This window comes from Pterocles gutturalis, unplaced genomic scaffold (assembly GCF_000699245.1).
Source record: "Pterocles gutturalis isolate BGI_N339 unplaced genomic scaffold, ASM69924v1 scaffold8635, whole genome shotgun sequence".
Taxonomy (NCBI): Eukaryota; Metazoa; Chordata; class Aves; order Pterocliformes; family Pteroclidae; genus Pterocles; species Pterocles gutturalis.
In genome coordinates, this window is record NW_010143460.1 from 45,020 (window position 1) to 72,959 (window position 27,940).

Below are 27,940 nucleotides of genomic sequence, written 5' to 3' on the forward strand. Positions count from 1 at the left end.
GAAGAATGGTCACACACTGAGCCTAGCAGGACAGAGAAGGGTCTCAGAAGGAAAGCATGGTTTCCAGCATGAAACCATCAACTTAGCATGCCAAGAAAAGGGAGGCAGATCAGAAGAGACCACAGGGCCTGAGGCTGTACTTAAGATACTGTAAGGCTGACAGAATAATGAAAAGGAAAACCAGCATTTGCCACAAGTTTAGCAGTTATACTGCTGAATGGTCCTGCTGCTGTTATTTTGGTTATGGTTTTCTCTACAGCTGCTTGAAATAAAGCATGAAAAGGTTACAAAGACCTTAACGAAAGGGAAGCAAAGAAGAGCAGACAAAAGAACACCTCTGAGGTGAGACTGATGACTTTTCCACAGGTTGTGCAGGCAGTTTCAGCAAACCCAGCCTGTTTAGCCATGGGAAGGAGGCACAGACTCTCCCATTTCTAGAGCAGCTGCAGTGTCCAGATCTGTGGCAAAGTCTTCTAAAATGAGTATATCAGTCAAAGATGGATGGTCTTACACAGCCTGACAGAGCCAACTTAGTTGAACAGCCATCTTAGACACCCAGTGAACTCAGGCAAACTGAATTCTCCTACCCATACAATGTTTGGGGGCAGCACATTACTCTCCACTTACTACGTATAGGGAATATATCCCTATACAGGAAAAATGGGGAGATCTGATTCACTAGGTACCTAAAATGAAAGCAAAACTTAAATGCCTCAAATAGGCAAGCTGTATCCCAGCCAAGGCTACATTTTTCAGTCCCAATGAAACCAGGGCTTGCACACTAAACAGTAACCCCGGGAAGCAGTCCTCACTTGTGCAAAAGTGCAGCCCTTTCCCCTAAGCTTCACTAGAACCAGAGATGTAAAAAGCATGAACTCACAGTCATTGAAAGGACTGCAGACTTCACCTAAAAATTAAAACACTCACTTAAGACAGCAATTTCTGAGGTTTTATTATATTTTCCCCATGTAAAACCTCAATGTGTGTTTTCTAACTTTATTTTATAGAAAGAAAAACAAGTTAGAGTCTGCCAAATGGAAAAGGACAAACATCAGCAAGGAAAATAACTGTTTCAAAATTCTGAAAAGCTGTTCTCAAATACAGAGGGGAAGGGCAGTAAATATTTCTTTTCAGAATCCTCCACAGGTAGAAGGAAAAGAAATAATGAATCAAAATGAAATCTCAGGTACACAACCAGTTGCAAAACAAAAAGACAAATCTCTCTCCCAGTAATTCCACAGGCTGTCTGGAAGGGTGTTTTTCTCTTTTTGTAAGACAGACAAGATTTCGTATCACAAATGGCCAGCACATGGCAGGCTTGAGTAATGAGAAAGTGACTTCCCAGCTGAGCAAATATGCATTAGTAACAAGACACTGATGAGGCCAGACAAATCACCAAGGAAACAAGAGAATGTGAAAGACAAGTCAAAGAAGCTTTAGAAATGAGCCCTCAAGGAAGTTAGCCATGTTGCAGCAGTAAGGGCAACATACATGCCATCCTAAGGTGTGACAAGGTATTATTAAGATAAAGAGCATGATTGTGTGGTTGTGGATTTATTGAAGGGAGTAAAAAGGAACATAGTGTAATAGGGCAATGTTTCTCATCCCTCCCACCTCTCAGGGACCGCCTGTCTCACAGGAACTACATGGATGGTGTTATTTCAATGGATCATGGGGTTTGCAATGATGAAAGAGTCCAAGCCCTGGCCCCCTGCCACGGGTTGTTGAAGAGCACATGCACCAACAGCTCAGCTCCTGCTTGCTGGTCATCCACCTGCAAAGTGAGTTTTTCTGGCTCTCTGGCCAGAGGTAAAGACCACGCTGTACATGTTAGCTCCACAGGTTAACCATCTCAGACCGAGCTGGTGAACATACTTGACAGGCGAGTGCATATGGTGGCACTACTGAAGAACTCTATCCAGCTGCTTCCTTAGGGAGATGTTTCCGTGCTCCTCTCCCCCTGCTATTAGATTGACTGCAGAGGTCCTACAGCTTTACAGCACTCAGAGTAGGGGCAGACAGGACTGAACCTGATAAATATAGCAAATGAGAAAATAGACAGATGGACACAGACACACTGAAACTACCTAAAGGGAGGTTACAGAGAAGACAGAGTCAGCCTTTTCTTGGATAAAGGCTGAGAGCAAATAGAAACATATTCAACAAGGAGCATTTCTCTTACACATAAGGAAAATATTCTACAGTGAGCATGGCCAGCCACTTGAAAGAACGCTAAGAGAAGCTGTGGACTCTCCATTCTTGGAGGTACTGAGAACATAGCTGGGCAAGGTCCTGAGCAAAACAGACAACTCCAGAGCTTTGAGCAGAGGGATGGTGTACCTGACCTCCAGACATACCTTCTGACTTCTGTTCTTCTATGTTTCTAAAGAATACTTAACAGAAATCAGATAATTAGCTCTCAATTACATTTGTTTCTATGAGGCATAGTAATTCAGCCACACCAAATACAAGAGGCAGTGTTAGGGGCTGGACAGCAGATGAAAGGAGAACATTGATGGTGCAATGAATGGCTTGAGAGCCAGTCTACAGCTTTCCTTCACCAAGTAACTTTTAACTATATCTCTTACTTCCCAAGAAAGACAAATTCTCTTCAGTCAGCTACGAACTTTTGCAGCTAATGAGGAAAAGACCCAAGTCCTTAGGAACCTTACAGAATCAATCCCTCCTCTCAGAACTGAAATTCTCACAATTTATTAATAGATAGTGTTAGCATCAGGGATTGTCCTCTGGGATCTGACTTTCACAGAAGATTACACAAGGTCTTTGATTTTGATGGTGGCTTGTCAGGGGGAAGAAGTCTGACGAAAGCCCATTGCACCTCATCAATAAAGCTCCCTCCTACCTTTGTTAAATGAGTTGATTGGCATTTTACATAGCCTTTGACTTTACTGGCAATAGGTGAGTGGACAGGTGGGCTTACAGTTTGCTCTGATCCTGATCAAAGGAAGAGAGCTGATCCCAGATGAGCATCATGTTCCCTCTGCCCTCATATCTGTCTTACAAGGCAACCAGCTGGCACTTGGTATGATGCACAGTCAAAAGAAGACATGATCATCCATTCATGGCAACCTCATCTTGTCCACCCTTTCACCTGTACCTGTCCATTGTGGATAACTCTTTACCAGGCAATGGCACTTGAACTGTATGATACCATCTCTTCTTTCGTGGGACTGCAATTGAGCATGATGCAGAATGCTCTTTTCTCAACAAACCAAATTAGATATTTTTTAAATTTTGACTTCCTATTCAAGATTAAATATTTTATTTATTTGGAAAGAGAATAAAAAGATCTGACACATTTTAATGAGAAGAATGACATTAGGGAAGAGAAGCGATTTACCCAGTGTAATTCCCATTGAAACACAATTTCTAGTAGTGGAAGCAGAGTTCCTAGTTATGATAGCATCAAACACATTTGCAAACTATATAGTCAGCAAGCCAATGCTGGTATTTAGGATCTTTTAAAGAATTCACGTAAGATCGCTGGACTGTAAAACTTATGAGATCTGTCCTTCACCACCACTAGACTACACAAGCATGTTAATGCAGCTATTATTTGTTTTCTTTCATATTTTAAATAAAACATGTGCACCCAATTATTTCTCTCTGAAGTGCTTATTCTTCCTGCCAATCTCAGTTTTGCTTTACCAGTGGTAGCAGGCAAAGAGATGCTACCCTCCACCATCTGACCACTAGAACAGCTATAGAGAATATGGTGCTTAAAGCATCAGTGGGCCCTTATTTACACTTCCTCTCATATTGTTGAAGTGGTGGTGGCAGAAGAGGGAAATTAAACACTACCTTCAATAGGGAAAGCTTGTTAAACACAGAGGAGAACCCATTTGGCTTGTCTGAGATCTGGTAAATAATTAGCACTTAATTGCCAGCTGCTCTTTTTTTAATATAACCAGAAAGAGTAAGTATTTTCTGGAAGTTTGAACGTGAACAGTACTGTACAGAGCCCTGAAAAGCCCAATGGAACAAAGATAACACTTACGGGAACATTTCTCTCTGTCCTGGCAGCAGACATATTTCTTAACCAGTTTCCAAATATCAACCATAGGGTGAGAGAAGAAGAGACAGGCCTGGAAGTGAACATCTGGACATTGTGTCCAGTCCCTTGTGCTTATCTTGTATCCATTCCCTATAAATTTATCAGTGTTGACCAATACTGCCATTACCACTTCAGTGCAACTTTTATAGGAAAACAGAAAGATCTAACTGGAATTCATACTGCAAGTGTAATATGAATGTCCAACTTAATTATTCTCATCTGTTTATTCAGTAGGTAAAATGCAAATACAAGGGGTAATGTTTTTTATCTCTTTTGTTTACTCTTCTCTTTAATACTGCATTTGTAGAAGAATCAGTTTGTAGTTGTGCATAAGTACATTGGGTGGATTATATGCTAAAGAGTTGTTTAGTGAGCAAAAGGTATGTGAATAAAAAAAGACTACAAATCTCCTCTGCATTTAGGCTATATTAATACTAGCCATAATATGCCTCATCTATTCAACAATGATGTTAATTTCAGTGCTAAACTGCTACTAGAGACTGTATATTTAAAGGTAAATGGTTGTTATAATGGTCATAGCACTCACATGGCACCAGATTTGGCAATTTTCAGACAACAGCATATGTGTCTGTGACTTCTGACATTTCAGAAAGCTTTTTTTTGTGAAAGAAAGGAATGTCTGTGACAGTTTACAACTTCTGTGAAAAATCTGAGAGCTGCAGACCTAAATGCCAGCTGAGGCTTATTGGAATTTAATAGGTGGTAGATTGGTTAGAAGAGGAAAAAAAAAAACAACCCATCATATTACCCTATCCTACTAGCTGTTCAAACCTCCTGGACAGAAATGTGTTTTTCCTCCCTGCTGCCACTGAAAGAGAGTGGACCATGGGAATCATTATTTCTTCCATTACTTGTATGAGAAAAAACTACTTTTCAGATAGGATAGGAGAGGGAAGACCTGAGCAATGCTATCTTTGCTTGTAGAAAAAAAAAAAAAAAATCAGTGGGGACATCTGAAATGGACTAGCTCTGCTCCAGTGGCAGGGAATGGTAGAAACACAATTCATTCCAAAGGAAGCACAGTGAGGCCAACACTACCTACCTCTGGCTTTTCTGCTCAGAATGATTACTATACATTAGAGGTATATGATCTCGCTTAAAAAGCTTAGAGATGACCCTTGTGCTGTCTCAGACAAAAGGGTCCTAATCCAGCTCCTGGTGACTGTAGTGGGGAAGCTGTGTGCACCCCATGGTCCTCTTCACCAAATATGTACCCTGGCCATCCTCCTTCAAGGGAGGAGCGACTGTAAAGAGGGAGGTGTGATGCACTCGAGCAGCTCTTCTCACCCTCCCGACCACAACGGTGAGCTATATCATCACAGAGATAACTGTCCTTCCCTGGATGAACACCAAAAGCCTGAAAGGATTGCTAGACATCTGGCATTTATCAGAGCCCTTTGAAACAAAGGTGTATACGTCTCAGATGCATATGCTACTTATTTTATGTGCTAAATGATTAGTAAACTGCAAAAGCTAGTCCTCAGTAGGTAGGAAATGTCAGAAGCAATGTGGCCTTTGCAGTAAGACCTCGAGTTGCATATTGAGCAGCAAGGACAGGAAGGTATTGAATAGGTAATGATTAACTGCACTCTCTGTCTGCGGCACCAAACAGGGAAGGGTCTCTGAGGCACACGAAGCAAAATACACAGGCGGCAATTCTGGCAATTCGAGCTTCTGAGTGCTCAGGTTTGCAATCTGCATTGCTATTCAAGTGAAATTGATATTGTTTGGGGAAAAAAAGAAGACAAGACAAAAGAAGACTTTCATCATGCTCCATCAAAGTGACACCCATATGGGTCACCAACAGGGCCAGAGTATGTTCAGTCTCCTGCTGAGACATTCCAAGCTAACAGAGTCAGTGGCACCCTCAGGAGTGTATCAGCCTTTATGTCAGCCCTACGCCTACCACCCACGACTGTACCTATCGTTCTTGCTTTCCACACTGAGCACTAATTTTAGGATAGGCACACCCGCACATCCCTGGCTCATACAATAACCCCATAGCTAGGCTTTAATGCATCACCGCCAACAAAGGGGAATTTGTGCCGTTGGTGTGGGTTAGGAGCATGAACCTGAGCTCAGCTAATGAATCAGTCCCTTTAGGGGACCAGGGTAATGAGGTTCCTCTTAAATGTCCCAGATATACCCGGGCATTTGCAATAGCAGAACTATAGGCACTTGTGTACATTTCCTGAAGAGAACATAGGTGAAAGCATGATTTAAATGGGGATTTCTGGATTACACCCTTTCCCGCAGGAGCTTAAATTCAGCCCATCATGTTCAGGGAGTTGTGAGAGGACAGAACATTATCATACATTTACATGATGTAATGAAGCACCATGAAGAATTACCAGTCTATTGGCAAATGAACCAGTTCAGGCATCAGTACAGCCATGCAAGCATGGCCCCATAACTTGGCCAATTAAGCCTGACAAAAAAGGTGGAACTAACTTGCTCAATTAGAGATCCATGCTAGAAGGTCTGCTGAGTCAGCTTAGGACTAACTTGAGGACTAAAACATTGCACTGATGGTTGTGCTATGGAGGTGGTTCATGAACAACCCCAGACGACCAGTAAAAATGTAAAATTTACTTGGATACATGCTAATGAGTGCCATCTCCTATGTGTCAAACTGACATTTCTCAAAGGCTTGTAACATAATCAGTTTCAGGCAGAATTTATAAAGGATATGGAAACCTCGTCATTAATTCAATAGCAACTCACCATTCAATTCTGAGCCCTTGTTTCAAACCATGAAGGTGGCAAGTGCATTTCCTTAAGAATTTTCTTTGGTGGACAACAAAAAAGAAAAGTATATTTTTTTTGCTTTATTCTTGGAATGGCTGAAATATTTTGATGAGAATTTTTCAAAAGAATGCTGCTTGCTGCTCCATGTGCAACTGCTAACCCAAATGGTTAAAATTTGGAGAAATTATATACCCACTGAAAACTGAGTCTTATAATGGTAAACATTAAGCAACACTACTGGGTTACATTTTCTGCATTACCTATAGTCATTTATCTAGTAAAACATTTCAGACAGAGAGACAAGATTTAAAAAATTCTTAAAGCTGTGCTCCGAAGTATTGTAAAAATAGTTGCAACTAAAACACCCTTCCTTGGGATCACAGATTTGTTACAGAATAATTTTTCTCTGGAAAAACAGAGCCATTTGGAAAGTGATCTGCTTGAAGTGTGTGTTCTCATACAGGAATAAATTGAAAGCAATACCACCTATGCAGCAGTGACAAGTTAATTCAATTTCCATCTAAAAATCAGGTAAAGTGTATCTCATTTGTTACCATGGATACAAGACATTATTTCTATTTGTTTGAGATCTCACACTGGGTATAAAATTAAACTGTGATACAGTTTTATGGAGGAAGTTGACTAAAACCCCTCTAAGTTCAATGTCTTTAGTCCAAAGGATTTTCTTTTTTAGATACAATAAATAAGCAAGTTGCTACTACTGCCCATAAGGTACACTTCATAAGCAAACGTCTGTATGATTTTGCTGATGCTACTTCGGATCAGCAGGAGTGATGGAAGGGAAAATAAACATTAATTTCATCAGTCCAGAAAATCACAGAATCATTTAGATTGGAAAGGACCTTCAAGACCATCGAGCCCAATTGTTAACCTAGCACTGCCAAGTCTACCACTAAACCATGTCCCTAAATGCCACATCTGCGCGTCTTTTAAATATCTCCAGGGATGGAGATCTCCACTTCCCTGGGCAGCCTTTTCCAATGTTTGATAACCCTTTCAGTGAAGAAACTTTTCCTAATACCCAATCTAAACCTGCCCTGGTGCAACTTGAGGCCGTTTCCTCTTGTTCTATCACTTGCTGCTTGGGAGAAGAGACCAACACGCACCTCACTACAGCCTCCTTTCAGGTAGTCGTAAGGAGTGATAAGGTCTTCCCTCAGCCTCCTTTTCTCCAGGCTAAACAACTCCAGTTCCCTCAGCTGCTCCTCATAAGACTTGTGCTCTAGGCCTTTCACCAGCTTTGTTGCTCTTCTTTGGACATGCTCCAGCACCTCAACGTCTTTCTTGTAGTGAGGGGTGCAAAGCTGAACACAGTGTTTGAGCTGCAGCAATGTGGGAAAGAACGTGGGAAGAAATCCTGAAAAATGTCCAGATGGTAGAAGTACATTAAAAATACACTGGTGTTGTGTTATTTGCTATTGTTTGGCACCAAATAAGTTTACAAAAAAAGTCTTAATCCTGAAAATGCATCCATTTTTTTCTCAGCTAAATCTGCTTTTCAGGCTGCAGCTCAAATCACTTGTTCTCTAGTTTTCAAAGCTAGAAGAAGAGGTGTGTGAAAAAGCGGGGGAGAATGAAGAAGAAAGAAGGAGGAGGAATACATTTTTTTAATGCTGACATATATGTAGGATGCAGGAATTCAATGACATTCGGTTTACCTTGTCTGAAATTAATTTTAATATATACAAAAGGATAAAAGGGAATGCAGGTCTCCTGTTAAATTATTACTACCCGAGTCCTGGCTATACGTTTAATATTGCATAGAGAGCCTGATTTCCATAGATGCTGAGCACCTGCTATACTGACAGATTTCAGCTAAGGTTGTCATCTCTCACCATTTACAAAACCAAGCTGAGATAAAGCAGAGTCTATCTAAATCAAAGGTTTATTTCTAAATATTCATGCATGAACTGCATGAAAAGCGCAAAGGTTATGGGATGTCATGACTATGGCTAATCATTGAAATCCAAAGCCATCATCCAGCTGCCTAATTGACTGATAATTTCCCACCAAATATTCTGAACTCTACCTCCTGTGCTTCTGTGTTGCTGCCCTCCTCAGCATATTGTCAGACTGGATTATCTGCAATGTCTTCTCCAGTTCCTTGGGCCATCTCTAATTATATCCCATTGGGAGTTAGTAGGTCTGACCCCAAGATGTCAAACTAGAAAAATTTGGAACCTCACAGCAAAATTGTAATGAACATAAAAACTCTCAGAGGAATAGGAACTACAATGTCCATTGCTAGCTGAAGAGTGATATGTAAGCCATTCTCTCTTATTGACTTGTGTTATCAACATTTGCTTGAAGTTACAACAGAAATCTATTTATATTCTACAGACTTGATTATTCTTCATCAAGACTGCAGGTAGGAAATTATAATAACGCAAAATGAGCATTAGGACTCTAGAATTTTGATTTAGTAGCAATTTGTGTCCACCTTTCACTAATTCTAACAGAGAATTGGCAGCAGGCTAAAATTTAGCACAATATTTATACATGCAGTTAAAGTTCAGGAAGCCAGTGATATTTAAGTATCTATTTATATAAGGATAAGATTGTGAATGGACCTCAGGCATATCTAAAGTATAGTGAAACCCCAAGTATTTCTGATTAATTATTTTATTTCTAAGTTCAGGAAAGATTTTATTCCTGAACTATCAATGACTTATTTTCAATTTTTCAAATATTTGATTCAAAATTATTCCACTGTACCATAAATCACCCTAATTTTGTAAAACTCAGCAGTCTTAAAAGGGTGTACGTTCGTGTAAACACATGTGTAGGCTTGTCTTGTGCTCTGTTATTTGGTGTTAGACAGGATTTGAGGACTTGTTGGATTCGACGGGTATTGTGACGGTCACGCAATTCTTAACCCAACCAGGCAGCTCATATGTAAATGAATGTCTCCAGGTTTTTGTCACTAAAAAACAGCTTAGTACAATCTGGAAGTTGGTACAACTTGTGTCCTTCTGGAATCTAGTAACCAGGTGTGCACATGTTGCTTCAGGGCACAGAGTAAGGAGGCAAAATTAACCTCTGCAATGACATCTTGGAAGCTCCATTCCAGATGGGAGCGCAATCGCGTGTTGTGGTGAGCCATTGCCCTTGTGCTCTGTCATGTAGCAGCTGAACACAAGTGCCTGGTCAGGAAAGAGGTTGTACACATGCGTGTTGAATGAGGGGTGCTTATGTGTTAGTGGGCATGTGAGATGAAGCAGTAGGAGCAGTCTGGATGTCCTTTGCCAAGACTTGCCCAGCGTGATATCAGGAGCACACTGACAAACAAAGGGGAACGGATAACATAAACTGAACACCCCCTGCAGTGACACATTGCAGTTTCTGTCTGACTGATGTCAGAGAAAAAGCTATGTTGCTGCATTAAACCACTTAAAAATTGTATGAATGAAAAGGTTACATCCATGGGTCAGCAAAAATGATAAAAGCTCAGGAGATAGCACTGATGTTGCTATCCACTTGCAAGTTAGGAGGAGGGTAGTCAGGACGAGCTGGAGCTGTCTCAGTCATCCTCAAACGACAGTCAGCAGAAAAAAGACAAAGCTGAGAAGTGGAAATGCATCTAAAGATGCAGATGAATGCAAAGGCACCACAGAGCACTGGCTATGTTACACTGGACAAATATTCTTGAACTTTTGTGCAGAATTAGGGCCAATTGGATTAAGTGAGGAGAGAAACAGGGGATGTATTGAAGTAATTTGTTCCTAAATAAACATGCATAAAGAGTATTCTTAAATGATCAATGAGTATACAGTTTATTAATTCTTAAAATGACTATCCCTAAATACGTTCCCACGTCCTCCTCCCCTCTCCGCCATCTAAAATCCCTAAGATTTTGACTCCAAAAAGAAATCAGGACCTTAATGGCTAATCGTCTTGTGTACAGCACAGCCCCATGGTACCACTTTCCTTAAAAAAGATGACCTGTGCTTTTTTTCCTTAGCAATACCTGCTGCATGCCTTGCATTGTCTGCTGTAGGAACTGCAGCTGCTGGTCCTTTGTAAGGCTTTCTTCCGTTCGAAAGAGCTGTCCTTTCTCCTGTTTCAGGAGCTCCACTTCATTCCTATAAGCATCCAGCTGCCACCGAAGACTATCATTCTCTTCCTTTAGCGCATATGCTTGGGCGGCTAGAGCTAAGAGAAAATTAAAATGTGAAGAAATCAGTAAAATGGATTGTTTCCTTAAAAATAATGCAGAGGACATTGTCAGGGGAGATGACAATACAGTTGAAACCCAGTGAGACATTTCAGAGCTGAGACAAGACCCAGCAGAGCTGAAAATTATTAGGTTCTGGCAAGGACTGTTACTGGGAAGTTATTTCCTGGGATGGAAAGAGCCATAAAGTGACCCTGGATAATTCAAATGCTACTTGCAATCTGGCTGCTAAATTTAGGCTTATATTTTAGGAAGAAACTGGCATGCAGTCCAAGGGCAAAGCACCCACCAACTTTATAACATTTTCCCTATGATGTTATAGGAACTGATACAACCGTTTAATAATTATAGTAGTTTAGTAGCCAGATGTTCCAATCAGATCTGTGCTAAGGAATTTGACTATGTGAAGTTGCTGGATTTAATCCCACAAGAGAGGAAACACAGAAGTTCCTCTCCAATCTCACTATGAACTGCTTCATAGCAATGGTTATGAGGAAACATTTAGACAGAAAAATGATGTAATAGAGTAAAATTACATAAAATGCAAATGTTCAAAAAAAGTGTTGTCACTAAAAGAGCATTACTACATTAAAGGCATTGAAAGACACTTAAGTCATTTCCTTAGGAAGCTCCATTTGGCCCCTTTTCAATTTAGAATGGCATTTTTATTATCATAACTGATAGCAGGTGTTTGTGAAGAAATCGATTAGTATGCAGGGATGGAAATTACATTTGCCAAATGACTTGCAGAGTCTGCAATATAAGGTAAAATTTGTGTAGCAAAAGGCAGAAGGCTATAAAGCATGTACTAGGAACATTATTTAAATAAATAACCCAAACATAAATACATATAGGGAAGTGTGGCATTCACTACTTTAGGGATGTAGCTATCATCCTATAGAAGAACCCTCTCCTGGTAGTATTTGTACTTGGCAGTAGCAGTGGTCATTTGGCCTAGCAAACTGCCATACTATACAATTTTCCTTCTTGGAACCTGGTAACACAACAACATTACAGAGCAGCTGTAATTAAAAAACAACAGTCAACCATAGCCAAGTCTATCAACATTTGGTAACTGAAGCACATAACTGATTTACATTCCTGATTAAATGATTTCAGGCCTAGTATCACAGAATTCTTTCTTGACCACCTACAATAGCAATATGTTTAAACTCCAAATTATAGGAAACCATATATTAACTCCATTTAATGTTGGGCCTCTCTTAACTAGACCTTCCACAGATAAAGAGTCCCCTGTTCCCCATGATAACACAATTCAACATGTTTATGAAATTATATCGGCACTTAGGTAGAATGTCACAATATTTCATTACCAACAAAAATATTTTCTCTTTGGTAGGACTAATCTACCTTTTTCACAGATAATTTTTACTAATTTTGAAATAGTACAAATGCATTATTCAAAATAAAGTGCAGTTAGCTACTATTCAAATACAGACATGGATTAGTTACTGCACTTAATTTGGATCTTCTACAGAATCTCTTTGGAAGATTTATCAACAGTTACAGTATTGCTACATCAAATTAAATTGTTCTGAAAAGCACATAATCATCCTTCCATGACAAAATTTACCCTCAAGAAATTGCAATGATGAGTCCAATGGGCAAATAAGAGGATAAAATTCTTTGTTGTTGTTGTTGTTGTTGTAAGAGCCAACAAGCTACAATAAAAAAAGGAGGGGGGGCGGGAAGGGGCCAAGTAAACAAAAACTTCAGCCTAATGAAAACTCAAGTCAAAATTAAATGGTTTGGGTTGTAAGGGACTGCTAAAGATCATCTAGTCCAACCCCCCTGCCATGGGCAGGGACAACCTTCACCAGATCAGGGTGCTCAAAGCCTCATCCAACCTGACATTGAACAACTCCAGGGATGGGGCATCCACAACTTCTCTGGGCAACTTGTGCCAGTGCCTCACTACCCTCGTAATAAAAAAAAGTCTTCCTTATGTCCAATCCAAACCTACCATCTCTCAGTTTAAAACTGTTACCTCTTGTCCTGTAACTACTGGCCTTGTTAAATAGTCTCTCTGTCATTTGTGTTCTCTTACTCTGGCCAATAAGACTCTTCTCTAATTAAAAAAAAAAAACAAAAAACCAAAAACCAAAAAAACCCAATACTCAGTTCCAGTCAGAAACTGTCTATCCTTCTGCTCTCTGAGAGCATGAAAGGAGACTATCATGGGCATACTCAAGTTTTTATGGTGGCGTGGGAGCAGTAATTGATTTGCTGACCATCACCTAATCAAGTTCTTAAAAATCTTCTGAGAGCTGCCATACGAGAGGATGGCATAAGGCCTATGTACTTGTTAATCAATGTCCTCAGTGAAATGTTTGTTATGACACCAATTCAGCTGAGGTTCAGGCTGCCCCACCTGGAAAGGCTGCTTTTGTGTATTTTCTGGGTCACACCACAGCCCAGTTGGAGAACTCCTCCTTTTGTCCTCCTGAGTGAGCTCAGGCTATTCAGTGGGGCTAGGGACAGCATGAGAAGTCTGCTACAGGGGCAGGAAATTAGAGGAAATGGAAAGGGCTATGGCATATGGCATATCACAAAAGTAAGGAACCTATATGTGATGAATCTGCTGGGGTTTAAAAAACAACTCATCTAAATGGAGCAGGTCACATTCTACATGAGCAGTGAAGGTAACCACCCATTTTTCCTTTAGAAATACAATACAGCGTTTTCACTGATAAAAAATTCAGAGTTGCACTTCTGAGTCTCTTTTTAATTTTTGTTTTATTATTTTAACATTAGTTTTAGTATACCATATTAAAACCTATATGGGAATAATTACATTGCAGTTCTACCAAAAAGTCCCATCCAAGGACAGGTGCCCTGTTATTCTAGATTCCAGACACTGGCAAACAAAGGCTGTATTTGGAAGATGTTACAATCTATTTTAAGACAAAACGGAACTAAACCAAACAGCCTAAAGTGAGAGAATAGGAATACAGCAAAGGTAAGTTCATTATATTAGGCAGCATTCCCAGAGGTGTAGATTGTCTCATCAGCATTACTGTACACTCTGGTGATCTTCCTAGCCATTCATAGTAAGCAATTAAAGCTGGAGTTCAAGGCAGAAATATGTCCTTAAATAAGGAGGATGCAACACATATACCAGCAGTATAACAGAATGCTAAATTGTCAAAAGCTTTTAAATTATTTAATTACTGAAAAGAGTCCACAAACAATATGACATTAAATACACATAGTTCTTTTGCTATTTAATTTAAAGCTACAAATAGTCAGTTCCTAACATGTGCTGACAGAGTGGTTAACAGAAAAGGAGAATGAGTCAAAGAAAGACATCTGGTGGACCCCAGGGGCTCCAGCTCATTCAGCACTGGGTAACTGTTTTAAACAGAATCGGAAACATTCTTTGTATTGACCTAACTTAACTACAATTTTAAGATATTTATATTTATAAAAATAATTCTGGATTCAGACCAATGTCTCTTTTGATAACAAAATATTCATTATACAGAAAACTATAATTAATTTTCAATTATATTTCATTTATAACAATTATATATAACAATATGTAATTATACATTACATAAAGAAAAGCACTTCATTGAATGCTAAATTAAAATTAGAGAAGAATTGGGGGAGAAGAGAATTTACATTTTAAAAAGTAAATATTTTTCAATTTTTTACAGAAATTTTTGCTATGACTTCATTGACAAAGGTGATTAATGTATTTTTAGTTGAAGAAAAATGTTTACTCTGCTTATCTCAATGCAACTTCTCATGCCATTTTAAGTTTGGTAGTTCAGATACTCATCTACAGAATCCCTCTCCAAGACATGCTAAAAAGCATTTTAGGATTAAAAGGTAATCAATGCTGAAAAGCCCTTACAGAAGAACTATATACAAGGAAGCTATATCAAAAGAAAACTCTGACAAGAATCCCAAACAACTGCCCATCCTGCAAGCAGAAGAAAATATTCCTACTAAACAAACACAGCTGGAAATCAGCTCAATATATGCTTTACAGCATTTTCACTGAGGGATGCAAAATGATACTCGCCAGTCTCAGAGAAGCGGCTGGAGGAAGACTAGACATGTGTAAGTGGGGGAAACCTTCACATTGATACTTTGAGGACATCTAAGAGGTAAGTGTGATTTCCTTGTGCTGAGGCAGAAGTGCTACATATAATTTGTCAACAGCCTCAGCAGCAAGATAGACTCCATGTAGCAGGCCCAGGCTAGACCCAAAGCAAAAAGACACTTTTTAAAACAAGAAGTGACTGGCTGATCAGAAATCTCCTTAAGTCTAAGGATATACTAATTGCCTAATGTCTCAGAAGAAACAACCAACTAACTTTATTTTTCTAGGACATCTATCTTGGACAGTTAGAAGTGTGCTCTCTTAATGAGTAGTACTGACCTGTACCTTTTACTTTTAGCTGGTACTATGTGATTACGTTTAACCTAATACATAATAATGCCCACTGGAACCAATGTAGACTAAGTCTTCACAGGTCATATAGGGTAATTGTAGTATTTGATGACTCATAACGTGTCACAGTGGCCAGGAAATAAAGTGAAGACCCCACATCTCTGAATGTATCTATTTATTGAGGAAATTAGGGAGAATTCAACATTTTCTATCAGTTCTAGTAACACAGTTGTGCATTTCTCATTAGATGGTGTCCTAGTAACATTGTGCTTAATATTAATGGCAGAATACTAATTCACATACTGGGGACACACTGAGTTGAAGTGCATAGGCAGTAGCTTATCTCAAGAGTCTGAGGCAATCTGGAAGTAGTATCTGAAAAACAAATGAGCAAACACTAACAACAATAACTGGAAACCCTCTTGTAAATTCAAGAGCACAGACTTCCCTTAGGTCCTCCTAGCAGAACTTTTCCTATAGATTATTCTATAGATTTTTCTATACTCGTACAGAAATAGATCATAAATCTGATAACTTCTGTGCTTATTTGTCTATCTTCAGAATTTCTCAGGTTTTTGGAACTTTAGCCAATGTATTAATACAGTGACGTGAATGAAAACGGATGAAGAGCATATTCCAAAACCTCCCTGCCTTCCTAGTTCTACTAATGCCATTATCTTGATTTCATGACTTGAAAATAAGGTTTTAAATTATATAATGCTCCTTTTGATAACAGCAACACAAAAAGCATCAAAAAGTGTTACAATGATGGCTGTCATTATGTTAATATTTTGCATCACTCCCATTGCAGAGCACCTACAATGTCAAAAAAAGCCATCTTGCGAGACACAGGTACTTCTTCAAAGAGTTTTCAGCTTGAGGGACTGAACAAATGTGAGAGAAGAGAAATAAGGACACAAAGTCTACAACTATAAATACAAACAATAAAAGTTATCCTTGGCCTCTAGCTAGCTTGCTTGTTTTTCAAATAGGTGAACTGTGAAGCAGTACAGCCAGGGGAAAACAGCAAGGAAAAATGTTTCTGGGGGATCTGGAAGGGTATGTGCTATGCCTTGATGCTGTAGAACACAGGGTAATTTATATGATAATGACATTTGCCATTTGTAAGGAAGATGGTCTTAGCAGAAGCATAGTGTGGCTGGTCTTAGGAGATATGTCGAGAAAGGGCTCAAGTGAGGGCCAGAGAAAGGGAACTCCTGGAATTCAAACACAAGGTCACAAGGTTTGGGTATGAATTTTGACAGAATACAGGTAAGAAGTCAGATGCTAGGAAGAGCTAGTTGGAACAAAAAAAAAAATTGGATCTGAGTTCAATATGTGAAGGGAGAGAAAAGGAAGTGTGGTAGGTCTTCTGGTGGTGGTGTTTTTAAGTTACTGGGTGTAAGGAGGAAGAGGTCAAAGGTGAGTAATGGGCCCAGTTTCACATTGAATTGGAAACTGTGAGATGATACACTGGTCTGTGCGTGCTGGCATGTGTCAGGAAAGGATGACACTGAGATGAGGGTTACCATGAAGGAAGAAACTTTCAGTTTCATAGACTAGATGGTACTACTGGACCCTCATTCATTTTTACCCTATAAGGCTCTACTTAGTGCTTCAGCCTGCAGGAAAATAAACTTTGTACTACACTCTGAGGATCCCATTGTGGTCACTCAGTGGCAGCAAGTTTGTGGGGTGATGCCAGTGAGTGACCCACACCTCAAGGTGCGTGGGAAGGTCAGGCTTGCAGGTCTGCAAGGTGGTGGAAAGGAAGGCACAGCCCTTGTTGCAGATGGAAAGCTGGATGGCCTCTGAGGTGAGTGGACACACTGAGAAACTAGAGAAGTGTGAACCTATGCCTCTATCATGAACTGTCAAAGTTGACCCTCTCTGCATTCCCCACTAGTTGTCAGCTCCTGGCAGAATGGAAGTTGAGGCCATTATTATCTACAGCTGTCCAGGTATAGATCCACTTGTCTCACACCTGACTTTCATAAACCCTACCATAAAAACTGAGTTCTGAGAACAAGTTGTGCCTAGTTCAAAGGCATTTGGGAAAGCAACTCTTTGGTGGTATCTCCAAGAACCTTTCTGGAAGAGTAAGACTAAGCTACATCTTCATTGCTTTGAGGCATTTTCTCAGCCCTCTTTCCTTCCTTCTTCAGACATAATGTAACCAAAAAATAAAGCATTTTTTTTCTAATAGTAGGCTCCCTTCATTTGAATGTCTCAGTACCTGCAAATTTAAACTCTAAGGGCACTAATTATCCTATATGTGGAGGTGTTATTGTAATTAATATTAGTGGGTGTTAGGGTCTGCACACTGGGAGGGAGATTTGCTTTTTAAAAAATCTGCTTTATTCAGGTGCAGTTGCTTCAAAGTCCTTCCCTCGCTGTGCAGCCTATGTTCAATGCAGAGAAGCTCATTATACCAGTTTCGTTCATGATGATACCAGATGTTCAAACTGAATACTCATGAGAATTATTTTCAGGCTTTCTATTCACATAAAACTTGCTGGCAAACAATTAGTAAATGGAAGGATGCTGTCAAAAAAAAAAAAAAAAAGAAATGAAAAAGAAAAGTTGCACCATCATTTAACTGCAATTTTATCCATCCCATCCAGTACAGACAGATGTAACATTTGAGAAACTAAAGCACTTCTCTGAAGAGAGATTTTCTCAGTTTACAAAACTTCTTCCTGCTTAGCAGACTTTAGCAATAGCACTGTTCTTTCCTAGGTTTACTACACATGTGGCTCACCAGTAATTTTTGAAGGCTTAATATTTCTTGTGTAATGAAGCGTATCTCTTTGCAAATAGCAAAGAAGGTATAAGGAAAGGGAGGGCAGATTACAGTCCATCTGGGCCTCATAACAAAAAGGAGCTCGCAAATGCTGGCTCTGTAGCAGACTAAGAATGCCCCAGAGACCAGTGCTGCCAACTCCTGTGATGTTATGATGAGTCTCACAATATCTGACATTTTATTTAAAGCCCTAGAGAGATCATTAACTGGAAATCTCCACTTTAAGTTTCTGGACTAATGGCTTCCAAACCTTCTAGACCGTGGATCAGTACTGGCTCTCTGTATTTCACCATGCTTTCACAAACTCTGACTTTAATTAAAAACAATAACAAGGCAATTTAATCTCACTGTTTTATCTAGGAATAAGATGCAGGTTACTTACTGTGGTCTTATGAGTGATCATTGGCTCAGGAGCTCAGTTTGGGACCATTGATCTAGACTTCATGGCTGCAGAAATGCCACTTGAACAGTGAACCAACTTTCTCTACAGGGCTCAAAAGACAGAAGGCTAATCTCCCACTTTAAGCCAATCTTTCTACCCCTCTCTTCATACCTTCCTCTCATTTACCTCTGTACTGGTTCAATTCAGTTCACTTCCTCCTTCAGCTCCAAACACATAAGTCCACCTCTTTGTTCATTTTTAATTCCCACCTGCCTGACATTTCCAGATGTTTCTCTCTTCCCTCACTTATTTTGCAGTACATTCCCCAGTCCCCTCTTACCCAGTTCTGTCCCAGGTAGATTGCAGCATTAAGTGTTTTGGACTTCTCCTACAAAGATGTCACATCACATTACTGAAATGCGTATTTAGAATTTGGAAGAGACCACCTTGTTACAATAATATCAAAGCCTATCACATTTTAGGTCTATTTTACTTGACAGCATCTCTTTGGAGAACAGGAATCTGCATAGCTCTTAAATGATATTTTGACAGTTGTTAGTTAATCTGCCCTATTGAGACCAGTTTCTCCAGGTCACCTCTTTAAAGCAAAGGACCCTTGTTTCCTCTCCTTTTTGGGTTGCATTTCTCCTACTGCCACCTATGATAGGACCAAGCCCAACTGACTTGGCTCACGCATAAGGGGAGACAGGATAAAGAAGAGTTGCCTCTGCACAGACAGCTGTGATGGGTTGACTGTTAGTTGTGTTGGTTGTTGCATTGCCTTTCCTGCTTGGTTCTCCTCTGGAACCAGGGGTGCAGGAAGCCAGCCATCAAAAGAAAATGTAGAGGTATAACTTTGATCAAAATTAGTAGCAGTTCAGACATTTTCAAAATTCAGTAAAAATTACTGCTTTTCACTGCCTAACAGAATATTTGGTTTGTGATGAGATTAATTTTTCACATCCTTATGCTTCATGTTTACCAATAACTGCTGCCTCAGTTAAATATAATTAATCAAGTACTGGATCTCTTTTAGAGATTCTGCTTTTTTTCCTTAATTGAGAAATAGAGCTGCTACAGCACTTTTACAGAGACTGTGCTTTAAACATGCCAGCAAATAAGTTAATTTTTCCTCTAATCAATGATATTAAAAAAAATGACTACTTCCCTAACATTAAAAATGAACACAAGAGATTTTAGTCTCAAGGGGGAAGGAGTACGTTGACCCAAGTAAGAAAAACGCTGGTTACTAGGGAGATGCCAAACGGCATTGATGACCCTCTCCCACATCAGTAATGGAAAAATGCTGCTTGTATTAATTGTGCTTTGCAACTGAGGGTACAGACATTAGAACTCCACATAGCACAAAAGATGATGATGAATTCTCGGAGTTTCATATGCATTATGTTAATCTTATGTGTATTGTGTAAATGGACTGTGTGTATGTGTGTGCATGTGATACATAAACTACTTAGGATATTCAAACATTGTATATAGGTAAACTTCTGTACAGGTGCGTTAATGATGGTTACTTCTTAGGAGTCAAAGTAATTGCCATATTTTTATTCAAACTTAAACAATGAACACTGACATTTACAAGACATGTGGCTGCATTGATACTGTTGGCATTCAAACTAGGAACTGCATTCAGGGACAGCACCACTGTGACAACTTGAAAAAAAAATCTGTAGGATTTATAAACATGAAGAAACTGTCATTGCTACTTGGAAGCAAGCTTGACAGCGTGCATGTGAATCCCTCAGTTTGTGACATTCATTAGGGAAGAAACGGCTGATCTAAGTGTTTTAGTGACTGTGGTGTTTTGAATTGTTCTTATTTATAATGGGAAAATTTTGTTTGTAAATGTAAAGTGCTTTCCATAAATGTGAGGATAAACCATATCTGTAGAAAATTCTATCGCACCTTAAATTGCAGGAGAGCATTTATCCAGCTATCTCACTGACCTTGTAGTGGATTGGAGGGCTGAGCTAATTTTTGTTTTAAAATTGTGCATAATACTGAAATACTTGTTCAGTTACTTAGGCCTTACTTAAAAATGGATCTTAAATATGTGAAAATGTTTTACCCCTTTAGAAAACATAAGGAAATTATCACACGAAGCTTGTAATTTTTTGACTCTCACATTCAGAGATAGCATTTCTTGACCAATTTACCCCTTATGTGAATGGAAGGGTGTGCAGAAGAGTTGCATCTGCAAGCTGTATCCTTTTCTCCCCTCCATCCTGCCTCCAGAATATTCAGTATCTGCTAATAGAGGCCACTGTGCTTCTCCACAGTTTAACACGTTTAGTAGCTATTTTCTCAGCTACTGAAAAATAAAATGTGTTGCAAACTTCCAGATGACAGGGTTCTATAGAGCTTAGTGGTACTTCAAGTCCTTTCAGAAACAGACAATTTATTGAAATTTGCAAAGAGTGTGTAACTTTGAAGAGATAACTGTGAAATACTCCTTGTACCAGACTTTCTGGGTAAGCCACTGCTTAGGGACTTTGTATACGTGGGTGTTGAGCAAAAGGTGAGTGCAAACACTCTGAGCAGCAGGCAGTAGCTGGTGGGCTCAAGGTCTAATAGCACAGGCATCTCAAAACCTATCAACAAAACATGATGAGACAGATGACTATCTGATAACAGAAAAACATGGAGAGAGCTACTGCTTATTATCATCTCCTTCTTCAACTGTTAAAAGTGCTCACTTGTCTCCAGAGCTCAGACAAATTTTAGAGGAAAAACAGTCTATATCTGACAAATGACAAAGAAGCATTGAAGAAAGTGGTGTTGTGCATTAGCAACCATCCAGATGTCTTCAGAGAGATCCATGGTTGACATAGGAGGTGGGCACTTGGCAGTTGTAGAAGCAGCCCAGCAATCACTGGATACAAGTGCTGTAAAGATGTGCTTGGCACAGTTCTTGCACTTGATGAAACTTGCTGTGCATCAAATACGGGGAGGGCTGAACAAATAAAAAAAAGGATTGCAAACTATTTGCCAATTGAAAAGCAAAAAAAATAGGAATTATAACTTCTAATTGAAAAACTCAACAAAAACCCCCACCTTTCTTTTAACATAGAAGAAACAAATTTTCCTCTAGAGTTCTATATGCTGGTGTTCAAGGAGTCACATGCTGGAATTAGTGGAGAAGCGGAATAAAATGGTATGGTTTTGGTATGTTATTTAGTTCTTCAGTTGGTCATCTCACATCTGAGATGGCTTTTCCTTGTTCTCTTTAGCCTTTGCCATGAATCTAAAACCAAGTAAGACTAGAATAAGATCACTCACCTCCAAGCAGCTTTGAATCCACTTGGCTTTCAACTTTATGAACCCAGTCCTTCAATATATTGATCACAAAAATGCTATACTATGGATATGTGTCATAGTAAGAATCTCATTTTCTTGAGATGGTCTTTAGGCCAAAACCAAAAAGCAGGACATCATGAAACTCCTCTGGATCTAAGATTAGTTTACCAAAGTAAATCGGCATCACCAACTAGTAGTAGTTTTGGGAGTTTCTGTGGCCATCCAGCTTCAAGCATGAGCTCTGCTGGGTGTGTTTTTAACTTCTGTCATGCAACCACACCACACACTGACCGTCAGCTGGACACACAAGGAACGAGAAAGTGCATATTTTGAAAAGGAAGCTTTTAATATTTTGTAAACTTCAGACAGCCTTGCATGTCTCATGACATAAGGATGCTCCTTAAACCTGCAGTTATGAGTTTAGAAGCTTGTACTAACATTGGAAAAGACTCTGCTTTCTGATCAATATCTCCTGGGACACCTTAGCAATGGATGATGTTTATTGGATTTAAGGGTGTATAGGAAGGTACCTAAATCTCCACCTCAAGTAACATCTGCAAGCTTCTGTAATGAGCTGGGGTGAAAAGGGTCTCTAAAAACAGGGCATGAAGGGCAGCATAATTAAGAAAATCTAAAACCAAGAGCTTAGTTTAAACAATAATAGAAATGGAGGTCAGAAATAGGGTTTAGGCTGAAGCCACTCTTGAAGGCATCTGTTCTTTATGCTCTGTTCAAAATCAACCATCTCCACTGTCACAAATAGGGCTCATTCTCTTCAAGGCTAAATATTAGAGTAAGAGCACAAAAGCTTTATATTGGAGAGGGCACTATAAGGAAGGTCACTTTATAGAACGCATGAAGTGTAATTTGGAGAAGAATGCTAATACCAGCTATATCAGATTGTGAGGAAGCTGAAAACAGCATATGTTCTAATATTGTCTTTTATTGATTTTCCTGCCAACATCCCGCTTCAACAATGTTACAGCCACACTTCAGGATTCTCAATGGAGGGGGATGGAGAAAATCAATATACAGAGCTTGCTTCTGCTCCCATTGAAGTCAATGCTAGTTTCATTATTAACTGCAATGAGCATAGAACAGAGTTCAGACTGTTTTGTCACTTTTTGTTTGTTTTTTCTTTCCCTTTTTATTTAACCTCCTAAGGGGCAATGTGTACTGTTACCCTATGTTTTAGAAAAGTCCCATTTAAATAGGGCAATTCCCTATCAAACTGCAAGTCTTTCAGAAAGGACGCCCTGCTTTATGAAACCTAATGAAAAATTATAGACTGTATCCTGAACTGGGAAGGTTATAATAAAAGATACAGGATTTGAAATAAATTCTAATAACAAAATCATTTATTTCTTAAAAATATTTTCATTCAGATACAAAGCAAATAAAAACAGTTTAGCTTTCACTGACTTGTAAAATATTACTTTCAATGTGCATTGTTTGCTCTATTACACATAGAGGGGATGCACCCAAACTTCTTTTCACTACTATTTTAATGCTATTTACACAAAATGAAATATGATAAAATTATCTCCAAAAATTATAACCATCATCTTCATTCTAACAACATGCTGTTAATTTTGTTCTAGCATGAACGCAAAATATATTTTAACATGCTGTCAAAATGAGATACTAAGAATGTCAATAAAATGACACTAAAATAAATGTAAATTTAGATTGCTGTCACAAGTGGCTGCTTGGTTTTGTGAAGATGTTAGGTTGCTATAGCATTTTCCATAGCAACTTTGCATTTTATTACATAAATAATCCCTCAGTGTCCTTAAAGCTTACTAAAAACAGGATTAAATCTATTCTCATATGTAATGATCCTGTATAAAACCTTATCAGTATGAAATACCCAGAAAACATGATAAAATGTAATCTAGATAATAGTATTGCTGGCAGTTGAAAAGCATCAAAGTGCAACAGACTTGTTTTGAGTAAGCGGGACATCCTCCTAAAACCCATATTAGGAAAACGCCTTTGAAGTGTCTGTTACCTCCAGAAATTGAAATTTAGGTTAACTCCTTCACTGCTGTGTCCATGGGACCATCACAGACCTTCATCCCAAAGCCGATGTGTTGTGCACGGTCCAGAGGAACTGGACCAGTACCTGGGACAGGACAAGGCTGTTTTTATTCCACAGGGAAGACAGTCTTGGCAACTATCTTCAGCCCTGATTCATCAAGGCATTTATCCTATATTCAGCTGCACAAGAAGCATTATTAGAGCCAAATGAACTTAAAACCAGGGACATAAAATTAGGCCCCTGTCTCCATGCTTCCTGAATTTCAGCCTATTTTTGTAAAAGCTGTGGGAAAACTGGAGTGCATTTTAAAGCACAAAATTGGAGACTCTACCTGATGATAACAGCTCTGAACTGGCATGAAAGACATGAGAACAGACTTTTCCTAGCGTAGGGGGAGTAATCATCTTGTGCTGCTTTCTAGCGATCATCCCTGATGGTCCCTGGGAGCAAGGCTGATTGTCTGCTGTGTCCAGAGCATTTCCATTCAAAGGGAAGTTACTCCACTCGCAGAGCTCAAAAGAGTTGTTCTCTGGCCAGGGAGGGGACCATGTCAGTACAGCAACAATTCAGAGCTTCAGATTTTAAATACATTATTTTCTTTGAGATTGCTTATAAAACCTGGTTAGTAGATTTTTGTTAACAAGATTTATTTTCCTCTTCATACGTCTTTATATGTTTATTACCGCAGGGCTGATTATGACACCAGCTGCTGATGGTTTTGAAATGGTACTGATTGATTTGAGGAAAAAAGCTATGCTAGCCCATTAATTTCTAAAGTAAATACATTTTTGTTATTTTACATTATCTTTATCAACAAGTGTTTAAAAGGAAAAGGGGCAAATTACAGGCTTGTTGAACACCAGTATCACTTTCACAAAATCCAATGCTGAAAAGCTATGGAATAGAGAGAAAATGACAAAAAAATAAATTGAACTTTTGTTTAAAACAAAATCTCCATAAAACCCAAAAGATTAGACTTACAAGAAAGGAAGAGAAAAATACCTGATCCCTGGGATCAGAAGGAAGAGGAAAATCTGACACGAGATCTGACATGACACTGGGCCAGTTGGAAGAAAAGGAAGAGCAAAGCTCAGCTCCACACAGCTGGGGCTCAGCAATTTCTATTCAAAGTTGTAACAAGCTATATAAAGCTTTCCTACCAGTTTAATCCAGCTATAAAACACAGCTTCCATTCCACGTGTGCATCTCTGCATTCACGCAAGCCTTAGAGACAGCAAAAAGAGGACTGAATTGCAGAGAAAAGATGAATAAGCATCACACAGATCATTTTAGTGTTGTTTCAGGCTTTCCTGTTGCCAGGCTTGCAACTTTCAAGATAGACTTATGAACAATTTCACAAAGCCTGTTTTATGCTGCACGCACCAGGGTGTGATTTTCGAATACTGACTTTCACAAGGACCCTTCTGTGAGACGGACTGCCCACTATTCAGGCTATCTCCTATGGCAAGTGACTTAGCTGATGCTGCAAACAGGACAGATCTCTTCAGGAGAGCACTTAAAGATCCAGGCTACTGTTCAAGGCAGAAAGAGCTTCAGTGTTTAAATTTGGTGCCTACTTTAGGTATGTGTGAAAATCCTACCATAGAGGATGTCTGTCCTGACTTGGAAGGCAATGCCAGTCTTACTGTTCAAACTGAGCTTATGCTGCATAACTTGCAATTTATTATTTTCATGCAGCCCCCGAGATGTTGTTAAGTTACTTCATCACAGGTAATACAAAGGTGGTGAAATAATCCAGGGTCCCAATGGGTGGGCTATTGCAAGTCTGTTCAGCCAGAGAGTCCTATACCGAAGAGCTTGGCATCCACATGGACAGGACAGGCAGTGGATTAATGAAAGGAAGCATCGATGCCTCCATTTGATAGTAGGAAACCAAGATAACACAATTAGTGTCATTGATTAGTCCAGGTGAGGGGGTATGTAGCAGAGCTGGGATTTGGCCCAGAGTTCTGGGATCCCAGTCAAAAGCTTTAATCATGCAACCATTCTTCCTGCATCTCTCTGCAAGCACTGTGCATCTTTCTTTTCTGCAGTGCCAGCCACAGTCTCTCGCTGAAGTTGGAGTTGCTAAAATTAATGGCACATCACTGAGAACTGCAAAAGGTAGAGATTAACCCACCTCCTCTTAAAGTAAAATTACAGGTGCCTTCTAGGCATAAACCAAACTTCAGCTCTTTTCTACAACATGCAGCTTCACTTCACTAATTCTTAAAATTACTTTGGAGGCTTTTACATGTGGATCCTAACTCCCAGTGCCAGCAGGTGAGAGACGAAGCATCCATAAATCCTGATTGTTCTGAAGATTTTCATATATCCTCTAGACTCCAGCACTGAATCTCTTTCCCCCCCCCCGCCCCGAGCTAATGCTTCAGTAGCTGCACCTTGACTTTCAAATGCATTAACTGAGTTGCCAGTCATCATTATTATTTTTTTCTTAGCAATCTCTCAGCTTTACTTCAGCAATCCTCCTGTCCCTTTCAAACTCCAAAATCCACATTGCAGAAAAATCACTGTTTAAAGGCTGAACTTGGGGAAAAACCATAATTCTAAAGGAACAGCTGATCCCACAGGCGAGATTAATTCAGTCTCAGGTCAGCTTTTTGACAGCTTTCCCTGTAATGAAGATAACCTTTAGTCTGTGAAACCAGGAGGATTTCCTACAAACTAGACATGTATGCTAGTTCAGTCAACTCATCGGTTTCCCTGGGTGGCTTCTCAGGGGGCCCTGGCAGCAGTTTGAGATGCTCTCCAAAAGAACAAGCAGGTAGTGATGCCTTCCTTTTCCTTGAAGATTCAGATTGCACACAATAGAGTAGGGTACTAACTAAGCCTGGGAAGAGTGACCTGCAAAACACCTGGAGAAGCAGAAGGTCTTTGCACAGGAGGCAACATGGCCTAGAGGGTGGAAGACAGGTCCAGGAGAATAACAGTCCCCATTCTTATTGCAGCTATGCCACTGAGTCACTGATATCAGTAAATCAAGTACACAAACAACTAGGAGAAGAGCAATTGGCAGATGAAAGAAGAGGATTTGAGTCTCAACAGAGTGACACACTTTTCAACATGTCCCCCTGGAGCTGTTATGCCTTGTCTCAAGTAGCAAGCCCAAATCTCCCCAAACGAACAACTATTAGTAGATTTCTAATATGCATCACGACTTGATTTCTTACATGACTTAGTATCTTGCACAACTTGAAGAAAATATGCAAACCATCCTTACTAACAGCTTTTTCATCATCTATCCCAAATGCCCAGAACTTAATGCATCCAAGGGCCTCAGCAAAATGTGGTGCTCCCCTGAAACTTGAAGTCCAGCAAGTCTGGATAAGCATTTAGGCACTTAAGTCCTTTTGTACAGCCTCAGGGCTTAAATGTATTGCACCGTGTTTTCAAATGCTGGGGCTAGAATCCACTCTCTTTTTTTTCAGGATGATGAATAGGTTTCTCTTCAGATATCCCAGAGGAGAGAAACTACATTTCGCTAAGACAGAATGAGGTCTTAGGACCCATTCTAAATTGTTGAATTAATTGAGCCTTCTTTTACTGAACAGACTTGCAATAGCCCACTCATTGGGCCCCTTTTTTTCAGTGATTCAATTAGATGAACTGGTGAATAAAGACCCAACACAGGTGCTGGAAGCGGGGGGGAATCTCTGTCACTTGTAGCTTTGGGGATGGTAACTTCCCAGAAGTGTTGTTCCCACTGTCAAGTAGGGCAGGCTGAAGAATAATGTTCTCAAGAAAATTGTTGGGATGGTAGGACAGGCGGTCTAGAACTCTGAAACTATTTAAACCAATTCATCACGTCTCATTGCTTCAGACACTTTTGGATTTAGACTTTTAAGCCTTTATGTGTGCATGCTGTCCTTGAATTGAAGAGGCACAATATCTTCTTTGTGTTACTCAAGCCTTGCCC

At 39.6% G+C, this 27,940-nt stretch overlaps 1 protein-coding gene across 1 annotated transcript in view; it reads right to left on the reverse strand.

Annotated features, from left to right (window-relative positions):
- Positions 1-27,940, reverse strand: part of LOC104459503 (ecto-NOX disulfide-thiol exchanger 1) — a gene marked incomplete at its 5' end in the record, with an annotated part of 85,886 nt that overhangs the window by 36,783 nt on the left and 21,163 nt on the right. Inside the window, one exon of the mRNA XM_010084749.1 lies at positions 10,833-11,017. Coding sequence (XP_010083051.1) covers positions 10,833-11,017 — 185 coding nt within the window. The remainder of the gene's footprint in view (positions 1-10,832; positions 11,018-27,940) is intronic.